The sequence below is a fragment of the Pygoscelis adeliae genome, unplaced genomic scaffold (genome assembly GCF_000699105.1).
Source record: "Pygoscelis adeliae isolate BGI_AS28 unplaced genomic scaffold, ASM69910v1 Scaffold425, whole genome shotgun sequence".
Classification (NCBI taxonomy): domain Eukaryota; kingdom Metazoa; phylum Chordata; class Aves; order Sphenisciformes; family Spheniscidae; genus Pygoscelis; species Pygoscelis adeliae.
Genome location: NW_008824775.1, coordinates 399,453 through 418,246, shown reverse-complemented (window position 1 = coordinate 418,246; position 18,794 = coordinate 399,453). Strand labels below are relative to the sequence as shown.

Here is an 18,794-nt window from a genome sequence, read left to right as displayed (position 1 = left end):
AGCATGCTGACGGACGAGCGGTATCAGCCAACCACTCTTAGGCAGCAATGAAACCTACGGGAAAGGCTCAGGGAGAGGTTTCTTTCTCTTGAATACAAAGCCTGAAAAAGCAAAGCTCTTCAGAGGAGGAAAGGACGCCCCTCCCGGGTGACTGCCTGTCTCCCAGCCTCGGTGCTGGACCGCTCGCTCACCGGAGTTGCGCTGGGATTACTGTGCCGCGGGACGTGACAGTCAGCGCGCTAGCGGCAGCTGTGAGGGATGGGGAAAAGAAGCAGACCTCCGCCCTGACAAACACAGGTTCCTCTTTTTTTTCCCTTGGTCTTTCCATGTGCAGTGACTCTGTAGCAGGCCACTTTTTCGACACATGTAAGTCATCCTGCTTTACTGAGACTGCTCACAGTAAAGCATGCGGCTCACGGGGAAATGTTTTTTCACTGAACTGGAGATGGGCAGCACAGCATAAACACGAGTCTACTCTTGGTCTTTCAAATAATAATGCTGAAAGAAGTCCTACTGGAAAGCATCATGCTTGTCTATAGTTATTTGTGAGATCAAAACCTAACTCTGTGACAGAGGAAGAGCCCAGGGTTTTTTAACAGTTTGTGGCAAAAAGCTTCGTTCTTTTTTCCACAGAAGTCTACAGAAACTGCTGTTGCTTACAGTGATTGCAAGTATTAGTTTGTGTCTCATATTACATTTATTGTATAAGTTATGGGGAAAACGTGGATTTTACATGAGCAGCCACACGAATTTTTTCTTAAGTCCAACAGTTAAAACCAGTACAGACCAGAGTGATGACAAATTATTTTTGAGGTTATGTTCTGTGGTGTTCTGGGGTTCCCAACCAGACCTTTTCCTCGCTCTTTGCTGTACTGGGCTTCCGTCTGAACTACGTCAAGGCAGGTCGCATGTCTGGGTTGCCTACCTCATCTCCCCAGGGGACTTCAGGACAGAAGGCCCCCTCCACCCCCCCAAACTTCAGCCATTATAAATGTCACAAAAATTGGTCATCAAACAAAGTACAAAAGGGTAATTTGCTCATCCTTTGTCTGTATCATGCTATTAAATACTTTTAAGAGATTATTTGTGCTCATTTGTCTGCTTTGCTTTGATAGTAGGAAAGCTGATGGTGAATGTACACGATTTACACCCATAATTGCACTAAATTCTAATACAGTTATATATATAGTAAGTCCACATGCTTATCAGGTAACAGATCAGTTCTGTTTTAATTTAGTATACCTGATCTATTGCACCTCCTGGAGTGTCTCTCTGAGGAAATATGTCAAGATATTCCTTCTCTCTACCTAAAATTGCTTACAGTTTATGCTATGAAAGGGGGAATCAGCACAAATGAATCCTGACAAAATATATTACAAAACTAATAAAAATCAGCATGCAGAAATGCCAGCTGTAATTGCACTATTTTGTCATAAAAGGTCTGTGGGCCAATCAAACTTTTTTTTTTCCCTCGGAAAAACTTAGCTTTTATCTTTGTAAGACAGTGGTACAGTTGCCTTGATTTTGGAACGATCTGTAAGTATAACCCTTTTGAATCTCAGGAACAATGTACCTCATCCAAACCTTTGTCCTGATTCATCTCCAGCTTTGATAGCTTCGGTGTGTCACCCTGCTTGCTTGTCAAATCTATCATCAATTCTAAATTGCCAATAAATATATTCCACATCTCTTTTGGGAGATGAAGCTTGTCTGCATGCTAAACAAAGAACAGAATGCACAAAGCCGAGATACACACTGAGATACAATATTCTCCCTCTTAAAATACCGCAGGTGAAATGATAATGTGGAAATATTCTTACCCTGAGGAAGGCAGACTCCAGTTGTAGCTTAGCAAATCAAAGACCAGAAAACTTGCTTGCAATAACATCCTAACAAATCCAAAGAGTTATTTTTTCCCCCAGTTAAAAAATATCCACACTCTGACATTTAATCCAAATCCAGAGATTAAGGCAGAAGAACTTCAATAATTTGTTTAGTTAGGTATGAAAAGTAATTTGTCATGAAACTTGTCAGCTATAAAGGTTTAAAAAAATCATAGCTATTCATGGCTGAATAGTAGGACTTTTCCACACAGGAAAATTCATCATCATTTCAGGTTTCAGTATCTTTTTGTATTTTGCATGGCAAATAAAAGTTGTCCACCAATCTCGAAAAGTCTCTTTTTTTTGAGTTGGTCACTCTGTGGGAGAAACAGGCATTCCTTTAGATTCCCTTAATTTGGTCTTCATAGTTGTAAAATAAGTTAAAAGCAAAATGAGGGAGCTTCTCATTCAAAACCTCACTTTCTTGTAATTAAAAAAATATATCTGTGTACCAACAAAGTAGAAAACTAAGGCACTTCAAATTCCAAAATCTTTCCATTCCTGGACGAGCTTTAGTGTTCAAATGTTAATAGGATGCCTGCATTTAAAAAAAAAGAAAAAAAAAAACCCCACATAAAAAACCTTGGCCTGTATTCAGGCTCAAGAGTCTGTGAAACAGACTTTTTCCATACTATGATCTCAGTCTTAGGATTTCTCTCTTGCAAAATGTTAGTTATTTTTCTTGGCAGGTGGCCAGAACCCTGTATCTCTCTTTCTCCCCCTCTCGCCCTCCTCCTCTCCCCACCCTCCAGGCGCACACACACCTCTCGTTTTTCCATCACCCAGCGATTCAGCCCCGGGACGAGGTAACCCCCCCGCCCTTTGGCTGATGGGACATGGTGATGGTGTGGGAAAAAAATCAGGTTATGAGAGCCTGGAAGTATCGAATGCTCCTGATCGCCTTTCTCTTCTTTTGGACCCATTTTATTTTGTTTCCCTGTCTAAAATCCCTCGGCGAAGCCAGCAGCCCCCTGCACCCAGCAGTGGTGGTGCCCCCGCTGAGCATCAGCCCCGGCGGGTTTCAAGTTGCAGCAGCTTTTGCCCAGGGTAGAGGATTTCCAAAACATGTTACCCTGGCAACCAGGAATTTTAGCCCAGCAAAAACACCACCACGCACATCGCGACTCCAACGTGAGAGACGCTGAGCTTCCATTTATCATTTTCTTCAGAGAAAAAATACAGAGCGGGGTCCATGGTGCCTGCCTTCCTGGCGGCATTTCCGATGAAACAGACTTCTTCCCAGATATTCACATCTCCTGATTTTCCTGGCAACCCCTCTTTAACCACCGTATTCAGAGCTAATATATAATACATTCAAAATTCCCAATTAGTCCCTTACAAATGACAAAGTCCAAGGAAAACAGTGCCTAAGAGAAAAATAATACGCTTTCGGTGCAATACAGCAAAACATTTCCTCAAGCTTGACGATATTTTAGCCAGTTAAATTGGTCAGCTTTATTCTAAGTGACGTTAAATGAACACCGGTGTTACAGAAGCATTTTTGACTTGGTATAAAATTAGAAATAGTGCCCGGCATTATAGGAGGTTTTCCAACGGGACAAAAGCTGCTGTTTCAAAGTGAGGGTTTCTCTTGCATTAAACCACTTTCCCCTTCAGCTTTGAGCCAAGGGCGGCATCAAAACGAGGGCAGGTTCCCATGGCTAATTATTTTTCTCTCTGGTGTGCAGAGTACAGGTAGATAGTAAAGGTGAAGGTGCTAAACAAGAGGGCCTGGATCAAGGCGACTTTATAAATAAAACTCTGCGCTGAGCCCTGCAGCGATAAGGGCGGTTATCTCAAGCTATTGGCTATATCTGGTAAAAGAGAGGGCTAGCATTTAAAAATAGGACAGCAAAGGCCCTATCTCACCCCACGTAAGTCAATCACAAAACTTCCCCAGACCTCAGTAGTGCTTTTATGTAGCATTCATCTATCCCCGTTCTCAGATAAAGCTTTTTTTTCTCTGACATGAACTCAACAGAAGCTAAATTTTGTCCCAGGAAAACCACAGCTGCAATTAAGGTCAGATTGGGCTTCCAGGTGTTTTCTTTCTAAACAAAACAAATAAGCCCCATCTCATCTGCTTTCACAGACATCATGTTTTTAAGATCTTTTTATATGACTTTGTATGTCATTTAAAGATTTTTTTACCTGTATCATCTTCAGCTGCTACGTGTCTATAATTTTTCACATGGCAAAAACAGTCACCAATAATGCCAATTCATTCTTCCTCCTTAACTTTGCTAAACCTCAAAGAGAGATTCAGTCAAGACCTGTGTGAGCAAATGTCTTCCAAGAAAATGTCTTTATAGCATTTGAAAAAAATAAATTTGTTGGTATCAACTTACAGTAGTTTTTTGTGAACTATCAGCAGCATTGTACACCGCAAATCCAAAATATCTGTGCTCAGAAAAGGTTAGGAATTGGCGGGCAAGGTTCACATCAGCATTGTGACAATACCGTAGTGGCTCTGATGCATCCCACAGGTGAAATCACTTTGTTTCTTGGAGCGGGAAGTTACGGCAGAATTGTATTTTTTAACGGTCTATATATTTAATACACAGAGAAACACTCTGTACATGGACTGAGGGTAATTCTTCAGGGGAGAAGGCAGAAAAAAGAACTTTTTCATGGGAATTTGAGAGCTGAGGAGTGTGTTTTAAAATTTTAGCTGTTCTTGCTGGACTGTCTGAGCAGAGTGACAGTCTGGCAGTGTTAGGGGTTAGCTCTGCAAGCCGAGGCTCAAGTAAACAGGTGGAATAGTGCAGTGAAGCCAGCCTTCTTCTTCTGCCAGTGACTTGGTTCATGGATAAACACCAGACTTTCACTTCTACAGTTTTCAAGACCTCCATCGCTCTGAAAAACACTGTCTTCATTCATCATAGTAAGGGGTTTTTTTTCCCTTTTTTTTTTTTCCCTAGCATGGACTGCAAGACTTCTCTCAGAAACATTGCAGACGTACATTAAAAGCCATTGATGCACTGGTGTTTTCAGAAACAATACATCTCAAAAATTAACTTAAAGGATGTCTTTTCATATTGTCTACCATCCCTTGGAAGTTGTTTTTCTTGCAGAGGAGGGTCATCTGTGCCTCATGAGCAGGTTGATATGCTCGTGATGGCCCTCAGTAGAGCCCGTGGAGTTACTAAAAGAGGTGTCACCAAATCATTGGCCAATATGTCTGCTGCAGATGTCCTTGCTGTCTAAAATGCCCACAACTTGAGCTGTGGAAGACTATTTGGGAAGTTGCCCTGGTATCTTAATCTGGAAGCTAAAAGTGGATTATACCCCATAAAAGTTTGGGCAGCCCTTTTCTTGGAACTGACTTCCTCAACATTGCATTTTGAAATGAAAAGTTTCACCCTTTCCATTGTCCTCCAGACCCATCTGCTAGCTATTTTCTCGTTCAATTGACTTGACCCATCATGGTCCTTTTGGCAAACAGAAGGATATTGAAGATGTACTGCTGGAGGGTTTTTTGACTCTGCAGCTTGCACGCTCTTCTCCTTCCCTATTTGCCATCCCTCCCTCCAGTTCAGCAAGACAAAAGCCAAATCCTTCTAATTGAAATTGGGTGACCCCTGTCCCAGGATTGAAACTCTGGGGCGAGGATGGGAGAGTGGTGATGGGGCAGGGGCTGCTCGTGCTCACCAGGTCTGCAGGCACCTGGGAGAGGCAGCAGCTCCCGCTCTACCCTTCTCCCTACACCTGGCACTCCTCAGGACATTTACCACTTACTACCCAAGTCTGTCTTTAAAAACTTAAACTACCGCTCATTTCCTTTACTGTTCTGGGTGAGTAATCCTTAGCCATTTTTACAGAACATTACATTTTTCAACACTTTGTACAAATATTAATGAGATAGTCTTCATGGTGGTCTAATTATTGTTTTAGATGGGGGAAAGCCAAGGCTAACTTTAAATAACTTGCACCAGGCCTTTTGGTGAAGTGAGGTGGGATTAAGGCTCCTCTTCCAACTCCAGTGCTCAATCAGGTTGCAGTTGTTGCCTGAGAGACTTAAGGTCAAGACCACACGTCAGCCAGATGTGAGAGGCCAAGCTCCCTGGGGGCTAAGAGCTGGACAGTGCGTTGGCAGCACTTGCTCAGGCTGATCTCCTGTATTTGAGACTGGTTCTCTCTGTTCTCTGGAGGCACCCTGTAATCCCTCTGCCTCAGTCTTCCCATCTGCGGAAGGGGAAACCAGCAGGAGTTTTTGGCTATTGAATAACTATCTGTGAGTCACTCTGAAGATACAAGGGGCAAGACAGAAGAGAGGAAGAAAAGGCAAGAAATCAACAGGTGACACTCGTGCCAATACAGACACAGGTCACATCAAGCAAGAACAACAGTGCTGTTGCTCTGAGTACCTGTTTCCTATTTCCTTCCTCAAGGAGAATCAGGGTGATGAGAACGATGAGCAGCTGCTGGATGGGCAAAAGACTGTAGCACTACTGTCTGCAAATGGGCAGCTTGGAAGCTGCCGAATTTAGTGCTGTTAATGAAGATCCCCCTGAGCAAACTATTCTCCAAATGATGCTGGGGACTGGTGCAGGGAAGGAACAGAGCCAACATCTATTTCTGCCTGGCAAAAGCAAACAAGCAAACACACACACCAAGATCGCTGTGATTCTCAGAGAGTATTAGCAAAGGACAAAACTTGCATAACTGCCATAAATTATAAAAGCCTCCCTCAATCTTGGCTAATTCTCTTGTAAAAAGGGAGGGAAAAATCTGGAGCAGCTCAGCATGAAAACAATTGTGGGAGGGATAATAAAGAGACAGCACCGAGGTATCTAGTTGCTAGCCCTGATATCATTAAGTAAGTGCACTAGAAATGTCGAGGTAAATGCATAGCAGTGAATCAGAGTCAGGCATGATTAACCTTGGGTAGTCTGAACTGGAAATCATTTACAAACACAAAGGTACTGAAGAACATCACAACAGACAGTACATCAAAAGTCATCCCAAGAGCGGGAGTCTTGCCAAGCACTTTGTGTATTTGTGCCATTTTTGAATTATTGTCATATTTTGCACGTGGGAGGATGGAAGATCGCAGACCCCCAGCTTGGGGAGGAGTTTCTATAGCATCGCAAGGTCCTCCGAAATGTGTGCACTGGTTGGAATCACTTTTCCTTGCATAGAAGTTTCATAAAATTAAAGGCTTTAATTGCAACGTTCCAAGGTTTACTGAAAGGATCCAGTTTTTGACAAAGAAAGACTAAAATCCTGTATCTTAAAATATTGAAGAACAAAAGAGCACTCTTTCTTCATCCCTCCCCTACTCCTTAACGCAGCCCTTCAGTTTTACCATAACTGGTAAAACCAAGGGGAGAAAGGATTTTAATAAAAGTTAGGTGTTTTTAACAAAATCTGTGAAAGTTTTCTGATCATCGAAAATTGAACCTTTTAGCACAAAACCGAAAGAACAAAACATTGCTGGATATTTCTGAACAGTCCTAAAAGTTTAGAAATGCTCAGCAAAGCTGTAACCAGATGACCCATAGAGGGCTATATATATATATTAAGAGTACAACAACAAAAAAACCCTTCAAATCCAGAATTCTCGTGCCTTTAAAAGCATTCAATTACAAGGAACATGAATCAACTGGGGAAGACTCCAGACAGCTTAACACCTTTGTATTGTTTGCACCTTTTATTGCACTTCTTCAGTGCCAGCTCAGGCGATTATTGTGCGTACCGAGGCAGTGAAGGCCATAGGAATATCGTGCAAAAGGGTACAGCTCTGCTCAGACTTCCTCCCCGCTTTCGCATCATTCTCATTCTCCTACATCCATCTCAGTTATCTCTAGCATTGTAATAACTGCCCTTATTTATCTGCCTCATTAGGATGTTGCATCAATTAATGTGTATCATCTAACGCATACCAGTTTCTTAATGTTTAATATTATTATCAGTGGAGAGCTATGTCATACTGAGTCTATCCAGGGAGTCAATGCATACAGGAAAAAAAAAACGTGCATAATGCTATTCAGCATGATGCATTTACAGTACCCAACCCCCCTCAAACAGACCACCACATGTCCTGCACTCTAGGTTTCTATACTCTCGGAGGTTACACGTAGCACCTTTGGCCACGGGGCTCCAGGTCACAGGGTAGTATCTGTTTTTGAGGACCTGGAGCCCAGTGGACAAGGCAGGAGGAATGTCTTAAGGAGAGACTTCATGTAAATGCTCAGTTCACAAGCGCCTCACTGCCTGATTCAGGAGGGTAATCAACCTGTCCTTTGAAGCTGCATAAATAATGTTTGGATGGAGGTAGTAAATCTGCACCAAGGATGAATTAACTGCCACTGAGTCATATAAGCTTGGCTTGAGTGTGTGGCTTGTAACATGCCTGAGGAAAATAAAAAAGACATTTGCAAGAAAGAAACATTAATTTGCTCCTCCCCGTCTTTTCTGTTATTTTTATCTAGGCCAACATGACTTGCTTTGTGGGTTTTTTTGTTGCTGTTTGTTCCATTTTCACAAGGAAACACTGATTCACACTGAAATGAATCCACAGTTTCTCCTGGTCAGGCCTGAATGTGCCACCTCTCCTACATCAGTGTCGCTCCTTTTTAGCACCCCTGCCGGGAGATGCCAACCAGACTCCTCCGACACTCTCAGAAGAGTGACACCTCGCAAGAGGGTGCAGGTTTTTTTACTCATGGGGACCCCTGGCAGCGTTCGTGCTCCCTCGCACACCTCTCCCCTTGCACACCCCCGCCGGCTCCCAGCTGCAGGTCTGGGCACTGCCGGGGCTCTCGGTCAGCTGTGCAACGGCATGGTCTTCTCCACGTACGCAGGGGAAGAGTACGTCCCTTACTGTAGACGGCACCCAGGCACATGCGCTCATGTATCTGTGTGTACGTGTGCACTGCGGGTCCTTCTGGTTGTGCATCTTGTGCTCAGGTGAGAGCTGCTACATCCCAAAAATGAACAGAGGAAGTCTGTATTCATGACTACCTGAGAACCAGGGATAAAAGTCTGTCCTAGAAGAAGGTGGAAATGAGAAGAAACCCAGGGAAGGCCAGCCGAAGGCAGCAGGAAGAGAACTGGGATGTCAGTGTGCACCTACACATCAACAGGAGTTAATTTATGTCACTGTAAAACTCAAGTATCCAGCCCCCTATTCAATAACACATACATTTTAGTTTACTAATAGCTTTTGCTCGTATCGCTCTCCCTTCTTTCTCGTTTCCAGTGTTTGACCTCTGGTTTTCTCTTCCACTGCTCTCAGTTTTGTATCTCCTCCTGAAAATTTGGCATTTGCAGTTTCTTCTCCTCTTTCTTAGCTGTACCCCTCTCATTTGCTTTCTCCCCCTTTGGCACAGCACTTGCTGGTTCCCTTCCTCTCACCTCCTCCTTTCTCTCCTGCCTCCTTTTCCAGACAAATAATTTCTCTAACTAGAGGGGCCTCTGCTTCTCGAACACAGTAATTTACCAGTGGTAACCAGTTGTTTCTACTTCTGAAAATTGCTCTGGGAACCAGTATCTGCTATGGGGTAGCCTTAGCATGTAGTAACAATTTAAAGATATGCATTATAAATATACTATATGTAGTAGCACATGTTTCAGAAGGTTGTACTAAGATCTCTTATTAGGCAAGGAACCTTTCACACCTCACCAGCTTCTGAAGTCTGCTGTATCTAATACAGCACACTATATGACAGTATGTAGTCTCAAACCAAAACCATAAACATGTTGGGGCATATCCCGGAACCCATATTCTGGGTTCAGAGATCTTATGGGATTTTAATCCAGTGAAGGAGAAGAAAGGAAAGTAAAGAACATTCCTCATGAATAAAATAGCGTCTGGCCAGAAAAACCACTTTGGAGGATGGCTTATGTTTTACATATTGCTAAATATCAGCAAAAATAAATGTGTTCATTTCTCCAAAATACCTCCAGATGGCATTAAAACCCTTCTTCTTTCGGTCTTTATTGTGATATTCTTTTTAAAAATGATAATTATTGGAATCATTCTATTAACCATTCCCAGCAATCATACTATCAGAAGGCGTAAGGCTGCTACTGCTTAATTCATTTAATAAGTTTGGCTAAATATGCTCACATACTGTAATTACATTGCACAACACAATCTGCAGGACAAGCTATTTCTTACACCACGTCAAATCTTTTTCTAGATTCATTTCCAGAAGATTTTTAATGTGTATTTGCAGCAGAAATCAAAACATCCCACAATAAATCACCGTTATTGTACCTCCTTCTGTGACTGCTTTTGGCCATGTAACAAATGGTGACATCTTGCGAGATTTACATGATATAATGCTCTGAATTTAAATAACAGGAATCAGAAAACATAAATTATGGGCAAGATGCACTCTAAGATTCACATGACTGACTGTCACAAGAACTTCCCTCCATCAAATGGGATTAAAAAGGTGAATGGTTTTGCAGACATTCATAATGCTCCTGCCTGGTAGTTATAAAAGGAATTCACTTATTTAGCTCAGTTTGGGAGACTGATGCTATTTATTTTTTTTTTTTTTTAACTTGCAGCCCATCTGTTTCATAGGCTGGTTTACGTTGGCAAAACAATTCAGTCCTTTGTATACTAGAGTTAAAAATGGTAAAAGCTTCTATTGTTGCACCAGAGTGAAGGTGAACACTGATATATTACAAGTGCCTGTTCCTATCTATTTCTCGACTTCTTTTGTTAATTCAAAAACATCAACAAAATCGTGAGAGACCAGAGATAGCTGTAATTGGATTTCAAGTAATTCAGAGGTGAAGCTGCAGACTGCAGTCTTTTAAAATTACATCAGTACATCAAAGGCATATGTGACATGATGTTTTTTAGCAAGTGTGACAAACTCCAGCAGCATTAAGGTAATGTTGAAGTCAGGTTCTAAAGGCCAGCCTCGCACACCCACAAAAATCATCTCATATCCGTTCAGCTTGATGTGGAGCCATTTCACTTGCAAAGATCTCTGACTTATACTAGCATGCAAAAGTTCTAGGAATAATTAATGTTTAGTCATTATCTAAAAAGCCTTTTTAAGAAAAGCATCAGTGAAAGAGCTTTATCTTAATGAAAACAAACAAATTCTATTTTGCCCAACAAATCTGATAAAAACACAGCTGCCTTCTCCGATCTTAAATGCAAAAGTGACTTACGATGTATGGGTTGCGCTTTTCTCTGGACTCTTTGGCTCTACATCACTTTTCCCTTTAAAAGAGAAGAAGAAAATGATATCAGAAATGGGTCATTATGGAAACTGCTCAGATGTGACACGTCAATGCTTTATTCATTGCTAACACTGACCACTCTTGCCACATGTGCAGACAGCCTCCGAGGCGATCACAGGGCTGCGGGGGCACTGCTGGAGCATTTGCAAGCGGGGAGTCAACCCTGACTTGACTTTTCTTGTCACTGGCACATGTACTCTGGAAATGTCAGGCAAGGAAACTCCACAAGAGAGGACACAAGCTTTACCAGGGATAGCAGACCTCGGAGCCATAGAAAAGATTTCTCTAGGCCCCTACAGCTCTGCTATTGAGAGTGCACCCCATCCAACATGCACATGCTCCAAAACCCTGCTCCAGGAACAGTAATTATTTCATACAAAGCAAAACAGCATCAGCAGGAGCTAGTAAGGCAGTGATTAGGACACAATTCTGCCAATGGGTGTTTTGGTTCACATTCATTTTGACAGATTAAGCATCTGATCTTCAGCTCCAGTAAGTGAGGGCTGGAGAAGCCCTCTTTGCTATGTTGTATATTTTGGCTAAGGCACACAACCCCAGGAGAAGTCAGGTACCCAAATGCTTGAGAAGCATCAGAGGCGCAAGGGATGCCTCTTCACTTTTCTGTACGACTCACATGGGTCCTGGCAAAGCATGTTGGCTTGTGATGATCCCCTTCTTGGGTCCAAAATCATATATGTGCCCAACACAACTTAGTTACATAGCACAGACACCAGGGAAGCAGGCTGCTAGCTGATGGGAAGGGTCATACTGCTTCTGCCAAGTCAGGCCAAGTCCTTCTCCCTCCTTTCTCGCCCTGCTCCCCCCACAGTAAGGCTGATGTTTGCTGTAATTATTGCTCTCTGAGTAACCAGAGAGAGTTACACTTCAGTGTAAGATTTTTGCTTAGCTCTACCATGGATGTGCAGGGTATGCCGCTCTACTTGAATCACCTTGAACTTGAATTCTGGACCTAGCGACTGTGCAGCTGCTGCTCCTCTTGTGTGTCGCTGGATGCTAATAGCTGTCTACACATGAGTTTATGTTGCCTAGCAGACAAGGAGGCGCAGAGGTTGAGTGTGACTGGTTTACTGATGGATGTGTTTTTCTCCATTACCTTTTAATGAGCTTCGTTAAACCAAAATCCACCTGTGCCTTCTGAAAAAAATGTGAGAAGTGCTTGTTTTGGTCAGGCTGTTTCAGTGCCTGATTTTCTGCTCATTGACTTGAGTTGAGTGAGCTGTGGATCAGCCCCCAAGCTATTCCATGCACATGAGCATTATGTATCATCCATTTGCTGCTGCCAAAGTCCTCACGCTCAGTTTCCATACAGTGTTGGGGTGCTGGCAATGGCTGTAAGGGGCACCTCTGGAAAATTTGCTGTTGCCTTCAGAAGAGGCAGCGTTTTGCTACCAATGTCCTTCCACTGCTGTACAGAAGCAAGCTGAAGGACTTACTCTAATCAACAACCTTCTGGAAGTGGGTGTCTTGCAGAAGAGGTTCTAGGTATTGCAAACACCTTGCCGTGGTGCATTTAGATCTTGTCCTCCCCTGTGGAAGAGTTTGTGTCTACCCAACTTAGGTGCCTAAACTTTAGTGAACAGGAATGGGGGAAGCTCTGGATGACTTAAAAAATACCGATGCCTCCCTGTGGTCCTCTAGGGAAGCTAAGCACTTAGTGTAGGAGGACAGCTAAAGGCACCTAAAATTTAGGCACAAGCTGGGCATCCACACAGGATGGAATACATCCACTCCACAATCTCTAGGGCACTTTTCACTTTTAGCAGAGACCTCAGAAAGTATATCCAGATGATGAACTTGCTGGCTAGAAAGCTGTTGCTACAGTATATGTCTGTCAGCCTTAGGGTTCCTGGAGCCCTGGAGCTCATCTGCATTATGGTAATTTGGAACAAGAAACCAACAGTAACAGTTGGCATATATTCAAAGATTTTCTATTCGTAACTTAGGCTTTTTATAAGTAAGTGATGAATTATTACCATGAACACTGGTTTGTTTGAGTGTGAGGGGGAATATGGATTCCTGAGTGCTTTGCCAGCAGAGTTCACATCAGTTCTACTTTCAGCAATGTATGTTAATGCAGCAACAAGGGAAACAGCGTAAGTACTGTGAGGAGGGAGAAAAGGGTATCTCTGTGATTTAGCCAAACTGGATATTAATGAATTACCCTACAGTAAGCATTTGCAGCTGCTTTTATGCTAATCGTCACTTAACATACTTCTGTGAGGCGGGGGAGGACGAAGCTTGTACAGATGGTAGAAACGCATCAGTCTGGCCTATCAGAGTAGAAAATCTGGCCATTAATGCTTTATCAGTTCTTACCAAGTTTGTTCTCACTTGACTGAATCACAGAAATTTTAAAAATGTGTATAGGCTAAGCATAGTTGAATGTCACAGATACGGTACAGATAAGATTTTTGGATAAGCATATGTAAAAGGGAATCATCTGTCAGAACAACTTGGTTTTTTCACACTCACTCTTGGCCAGACTAATATTTGTTTTCCGTTTTCCATGTAACCTGCCAAATGCATGCAGGTACCATTGTGGGAGGCTGGCATTTGCTGAACTGCTAAATCCTCTCTAGCTCTGGCTGCTTCTTATGGCCAAATTTGTGTCATCCTTTGTTTTTCTTAGTCTTTTAGGAATTGTCAAAGAATACGCTACCCACCTTGCTTCTTTTACAGGACTGCTGTTAGTACACTTTATTTCAGGTGCTAAGCACTGTGTACATCTTCTGAAACAGGTGTGGATGTGTGTGTGTGTCTGTGTGTCGATGTGTGTATGCATACACGTGCCTCCAGAAACACATGCTGGAAACCATCAGTCCTCAGATCCTTAGCCACAGAGCTGGGAGTTCATTGCTAGTTTCTACCTCATCTCACACAATTCCCTTCCTAATCTTTTTAGGTACAACCAGATGAGACACGTCCAGATTTCTCCCATTTCAAAATAAATTTCAAACGAACTTTTGTAGGATTTCTCCGTCGAATAGTGGGCAGCCAGAGAAGGAGTTCTCTCCTCTGAGTTGGAATTTGGGTGAATCACTCAACCTAACCAGGCCAAATTTCTCTTTCCGGGTAACAGGGATAAATAATATTTATTGTGACATGGCAGTATAATTTCAGCCATTATGGTTTTTAAATGCTTTCATTTCCTTGTGGGGTGTCCTGGTTTTGGCAGGGATAGAGTTAATTTCCTTCCTAGTAGCTGGTACAGTGCTGTGTTTTGGATTTAGGATGAGAATAATGTTGATAACACACCGATGTTTCAGTTGTTGCTAAGCAGTGCTTACACTAGTCAAGGACTTTTCAGCTTCCCATGCTCTGCCGACTGAGAAGGCTGGAGGTGCACAAGAAGCTGGGAGGGGGCACAGCCAGGACAGCTGACCCAAACTGGCCCAAGGGACATTCCATACCATGTGACGTCATGCTCAGTACATAAACTGGGGGAAGCTGCCCGGGGGGGCCGCTGCTTGGGGAGTGGCTGGGCATTGGTCGGTGGGTGGTGAGCAATTGCATTGTGCATCACTTGTTTGTATATTTTTTTTTTTTATTATTATTTTATTTCAATTATTAAACTGTTTTTATCTCAACCCATGAGTTTTCTCACTTCTACTCTTACAATTCTCTCCCCCATCCCACCGGGGAGGAGCGGGAGTGAGTGAGCAGCTGGGTGGTGCTCAGTTGCCGACTGAGGTTAAACCACGACATGAGGGAAGGATGAGAGAAATGCAAATGTTATCCATGAGAAAGACAATGTTTGCAGTGGAGTAAAACCATTGCAAATGACAGGCTCAAGAGCCATTCTAAAGGAGACATGGTGCAATGGGAAATTATGGCTAACTGGGACTCTGAAGATGTGCATTTGGATAACACAGTACATAGACCATTAGATTTCTTTCCCACATAGAGTCATTTGCTAGCATTTCCTCACAGCCGAATCCTTTTTTTCCTGAATTTCCTTTGAGTTTGACGTAACAGGACTGGCAAGGTCTATGTCTCATTCTAACTGTGTCTTATTCAGTGTCTTATTCCAGCACCTTGACAGGAATCCTCATGGATACAGGTCTCAGAGGTAGACAAATTCCCTCTGCAACATTAGGAAAAGTGTCTGGGTGTCTGACAGCGACCATAACTTTTGCCACTAATGAAGAAAATGTTTCTGCATGGGTTCAGCTGTTCTTTGGTTTGATTGCCATCAGCCAGGCAGTACCAAGTGCAGCTCCAGCCCAGCTGCAAATATATGCTGATGTTGCTGAGCAGGATGAATGAGGAGGTAAGAAGAAGCTGGAGGTACTGTGGTGTGGGAGGGCAGACGGGGTAATTGGAAGTAAAGTGATGTCGGAGACCACTGGAGTAAGGAGCAGAGGAAAGTTGTAAGGAGGTAGGACCGATTTCCTAATCCACAGGAAAGCAGGTTTTGTTAGATCTGCAGAACAACCTATTTTATTCAAGTGTTGAAAGAAGGAAATACTTGAAATGAAACTATGACCAAAGCTGTCCAAACACTGTGGCCTCTGATGTCATCGCGAAGCCCTCAGCTCAGCTGGTGTGTTTGTCATGCTTGTGACTCTGCGTGTGTTTGCATAGCCCTTTCTATTATGGCCCTTTTGTGCTTCCTTCTCTCATTACTGTGTTCATTATTTTCTGACAGAACCTCATCGCCTTTGCCTTTTATTATTTCCTTAGTGCTGGTACCCACAGCAATATCAAGCCGATGCCAGCAATTAAGTGACACCACTGCATGTTTCTTCACAACATTGTCTTCCGCATGCCGACCTTTCCCCAGCAAAGCGCCACACCGTTTTAATAGCCTACATCTCCCAGCCTTGTCTCTCTGGATGTCTTCTCCCTCATGCAGTGGGTGACCAGCCACTTTCAAAGCCCTACCTTACCAGCTCAGGGCATTTTTCATCTTCAGTCACAGCCCTGTAAATTGCAAACAGGGCTCTGTGCTGGCTGACAGGTCAGGAAGCTAGCAAAATAGTTCTTTTGGTTGAGATGATTTTATGTTGAGAGCAGGATAGGATCATGTATTTTTAATATGCAAGACAACATTAACAACAGTCAGAGGTGCCAGGGGAGAGGATTAATATTTTGTTTCGCAGAACAATTCAATCTTTCCTTTCAATACAGCTGCTAAGTTTTTTACCATAACTGAATGTAATTAAAGTGCTGCTGATCTGCACCATGATTTGTAAATTGGAGTCCACTGAAAAGCCCCAACCAGGAGCCACACAAGCACATATCACTCCCCTGCCTACACTGCTAGCCAAAAAGACCCACGACCACATGGCCTTTGAGACATTATCTGGTGTTAGTTTGGCAGGATTTATGTAGCTTATTACTGTGCAATAGCCACAAGATATACCATTGCCTATGAAAGACAAATGATAACAAGTCTTCCTGCAGAATTTTCTGGCAGTCTGGATCTGGCTGTGCAACTAGGTCAGCTCTTTTCTGGCTTTCTAAGAAAGCCACTCTTTTGGCCTTTCAGTCTTTCTCATCTACATAATGAAATGGCCATAACGAAATGAATCCTTTTTGTTCTTCCCAGTCCACCAAAAGAGCTGACATTTTGATGGTCGCTCCTCAGTTCAGTTCTCCACATTTGGCCATAGCCAAGTACTGCCTACTGAGGCTCTGCGCTGTCCCAGTCTGCTACTGGTTCCTTACTCTATCAGTCACTTGTTTTTCATAGTCATTGTCATCCCCTCCACCCAATGCAGCCAGAAAATGAGTTGGTACTTACTTGTATTGCTGTGTCCTGTAGATCCTTGTTGTGACTCCTACAGTAATAATAGAAAAAAGGTACGGTGTGTTATTTTTACGGCAATTTTTAGCTGCGATTCTTGCTTGAACATTACCTTAACAATACAAACAGCATTGCTAATTGTTCATTCAGTTTCAAAGTAGTTTTCAATTACAAGAATAAATTCAATATTTCTTTGGAAATCCATTAATTCTAAGGCTTGTAAACTTATTTCACAACAACCCTTTAATGGTGCAATTCCTTGTATAGCTATTATGACTCTCCTGCTCATTATTCATTTATTGATCAGCCAAAACTCGTCTATTATCTTCTACAAGTTTAGATGAGAAGACAGAGGGAAGACCAATATTGTTTCATGGACCACTGGATTCCTGAGGTAGTAGCACAGCTGGTCTTTCCTTTTCACAAGTTGATATTGACAGCACTGGAGAATGGAAATACAGACTTTACTTCTGGGTCCCCAAGATTACAAGGTCAACCTTGTATCACAACCGCAGTATCTATGAATGTGGTGCAATAAATCAGACCATTTTTTCCTCACATGCAAATGTTCACATATTTTACTCACAGAATTTGTTTGCATTCATAAAAATACAAAAGAAGCCTATAAATAGAAGGGAAAAACAAATATAAACTATAACAAAATGGTATTTAAATTAAGGCAAAAAAGAACACTTTGCTATGGATGACAGCAGGGAAGGTATCCTGTATGTAACTCTGCTTCTGAATAACCCAGAGATGCACAAGAATACCACCTCGTATACATGCTGCAGTTACAACTGCTCGGAGAGGCCAGGCACCCACAGCAACACACGCGGTCATCTGTGGTGAGGAATAGGGCGCTGGACCAGATCCAAGTCCCCGGAGAGCTCAAGGATGCTCCGACTTGGCCGAGCTGAGACTTTGCTGCTGAGTCACTCAGAAGCACCAGGGGCTTGGGGCCCCAAGAGTTTCTTGACATCTCTAAATGGAGGATGGCTGGACCGCAGGCACTGGGGTCTCGAGGGCTCAGCTAGTCAAATCACCTCGATCTGCACCATTTGCTCTGGAGTCAAGGCTCTCCTTTGATGTGTAATTTTTATGCTATAATACACACCTGCAATTCACTGCCATCCTACGCACCTGAAATGCGAGACATCAAATTTTTGGGCAAGCCCTAAGAGTTTCTACCTTCAACTGCAGTATGAAAAGATCTGTACCGTGTTTCACATGCCGACAATAATTTCTCAATAATTTAAAATTGTCCACTTTTGAAAATCGCCTCAGCTTTCTGTGAATGCTTCTGATGAAGGGATATTAAACCCTGTTTTTTTCTGGTGACTGAATATAATCTTAAGAAGTCAGGATCAGCTTGCAGTGGTGATGTAGTGACATATACACTTGAATTTAAATGCTATTCTAGTAGCCAACCAGGCTGCCAATAAAAGTAGGCTATTAGAGCATGTTCAGTTTCCAGAATAGTGAATTTATGTGCCTAGAGAAGTTGGGGGAATACAATCATTCTGACGGAAATACCCGCAGGTTTGTAAAAGTGTTTGAAACTGCTAAAGAAGGATCTTGCTCACTCTTTTACATTTTCATCAACCTCAGGAAGAATGCACTCTCCCCTTTAACTGCCTAGCACAGTATCTTACCTCTGCCATTGGCTCTGCATAGTCTCAAATTTGACCTTCAGCAAAACATATGAGCTATAACATTTTCACTTTTCCTTTTAACTGATTCTTTAAAATAAGTGTCTTGATTCTCAACAAATTATTCTTAATAATAAAGGCCAATATAAAAATATCATAGTGAAATAGAGAATGCTCCCACTGATGTAGGAAAAACGTACTACATTATGTAACTTAAAAACCAAAGGTGAAGTCTTCACTTCTGGAGATTATTTTCTAGTGCATTTGCTCCAGCTTGTT

General features: G+C 42.6%; 1 protein-coding gene across 1 annotated transcript in view; it reads right to left on the bottom strand.

The window, feature by feature from the left end:
- The window catches only part of AFF3 (AF4/FMR2 family, member 3), a 350,596-nt gene that overhangs the window by 114,311 nt on the left and 217,491 nt on the right, over positions 1-18,794 (bottom strand). The window contains exons 8-9 of the mRNA XM_009323844.1: positions 16,864-16,900; positions 11,025-11,076 (exon numbers count right to left, since the gene is read on the bottom strand). Of these exons, the coding sequence (XP_009322119.1) occupies positions 11,025-11,076; positions 16,864-16,900 (89 nt within the window). The remainder of the gene's footprint in view (positions 1-11,024; positions 11,077-16,863; positions 16,901-18,794) is intronic.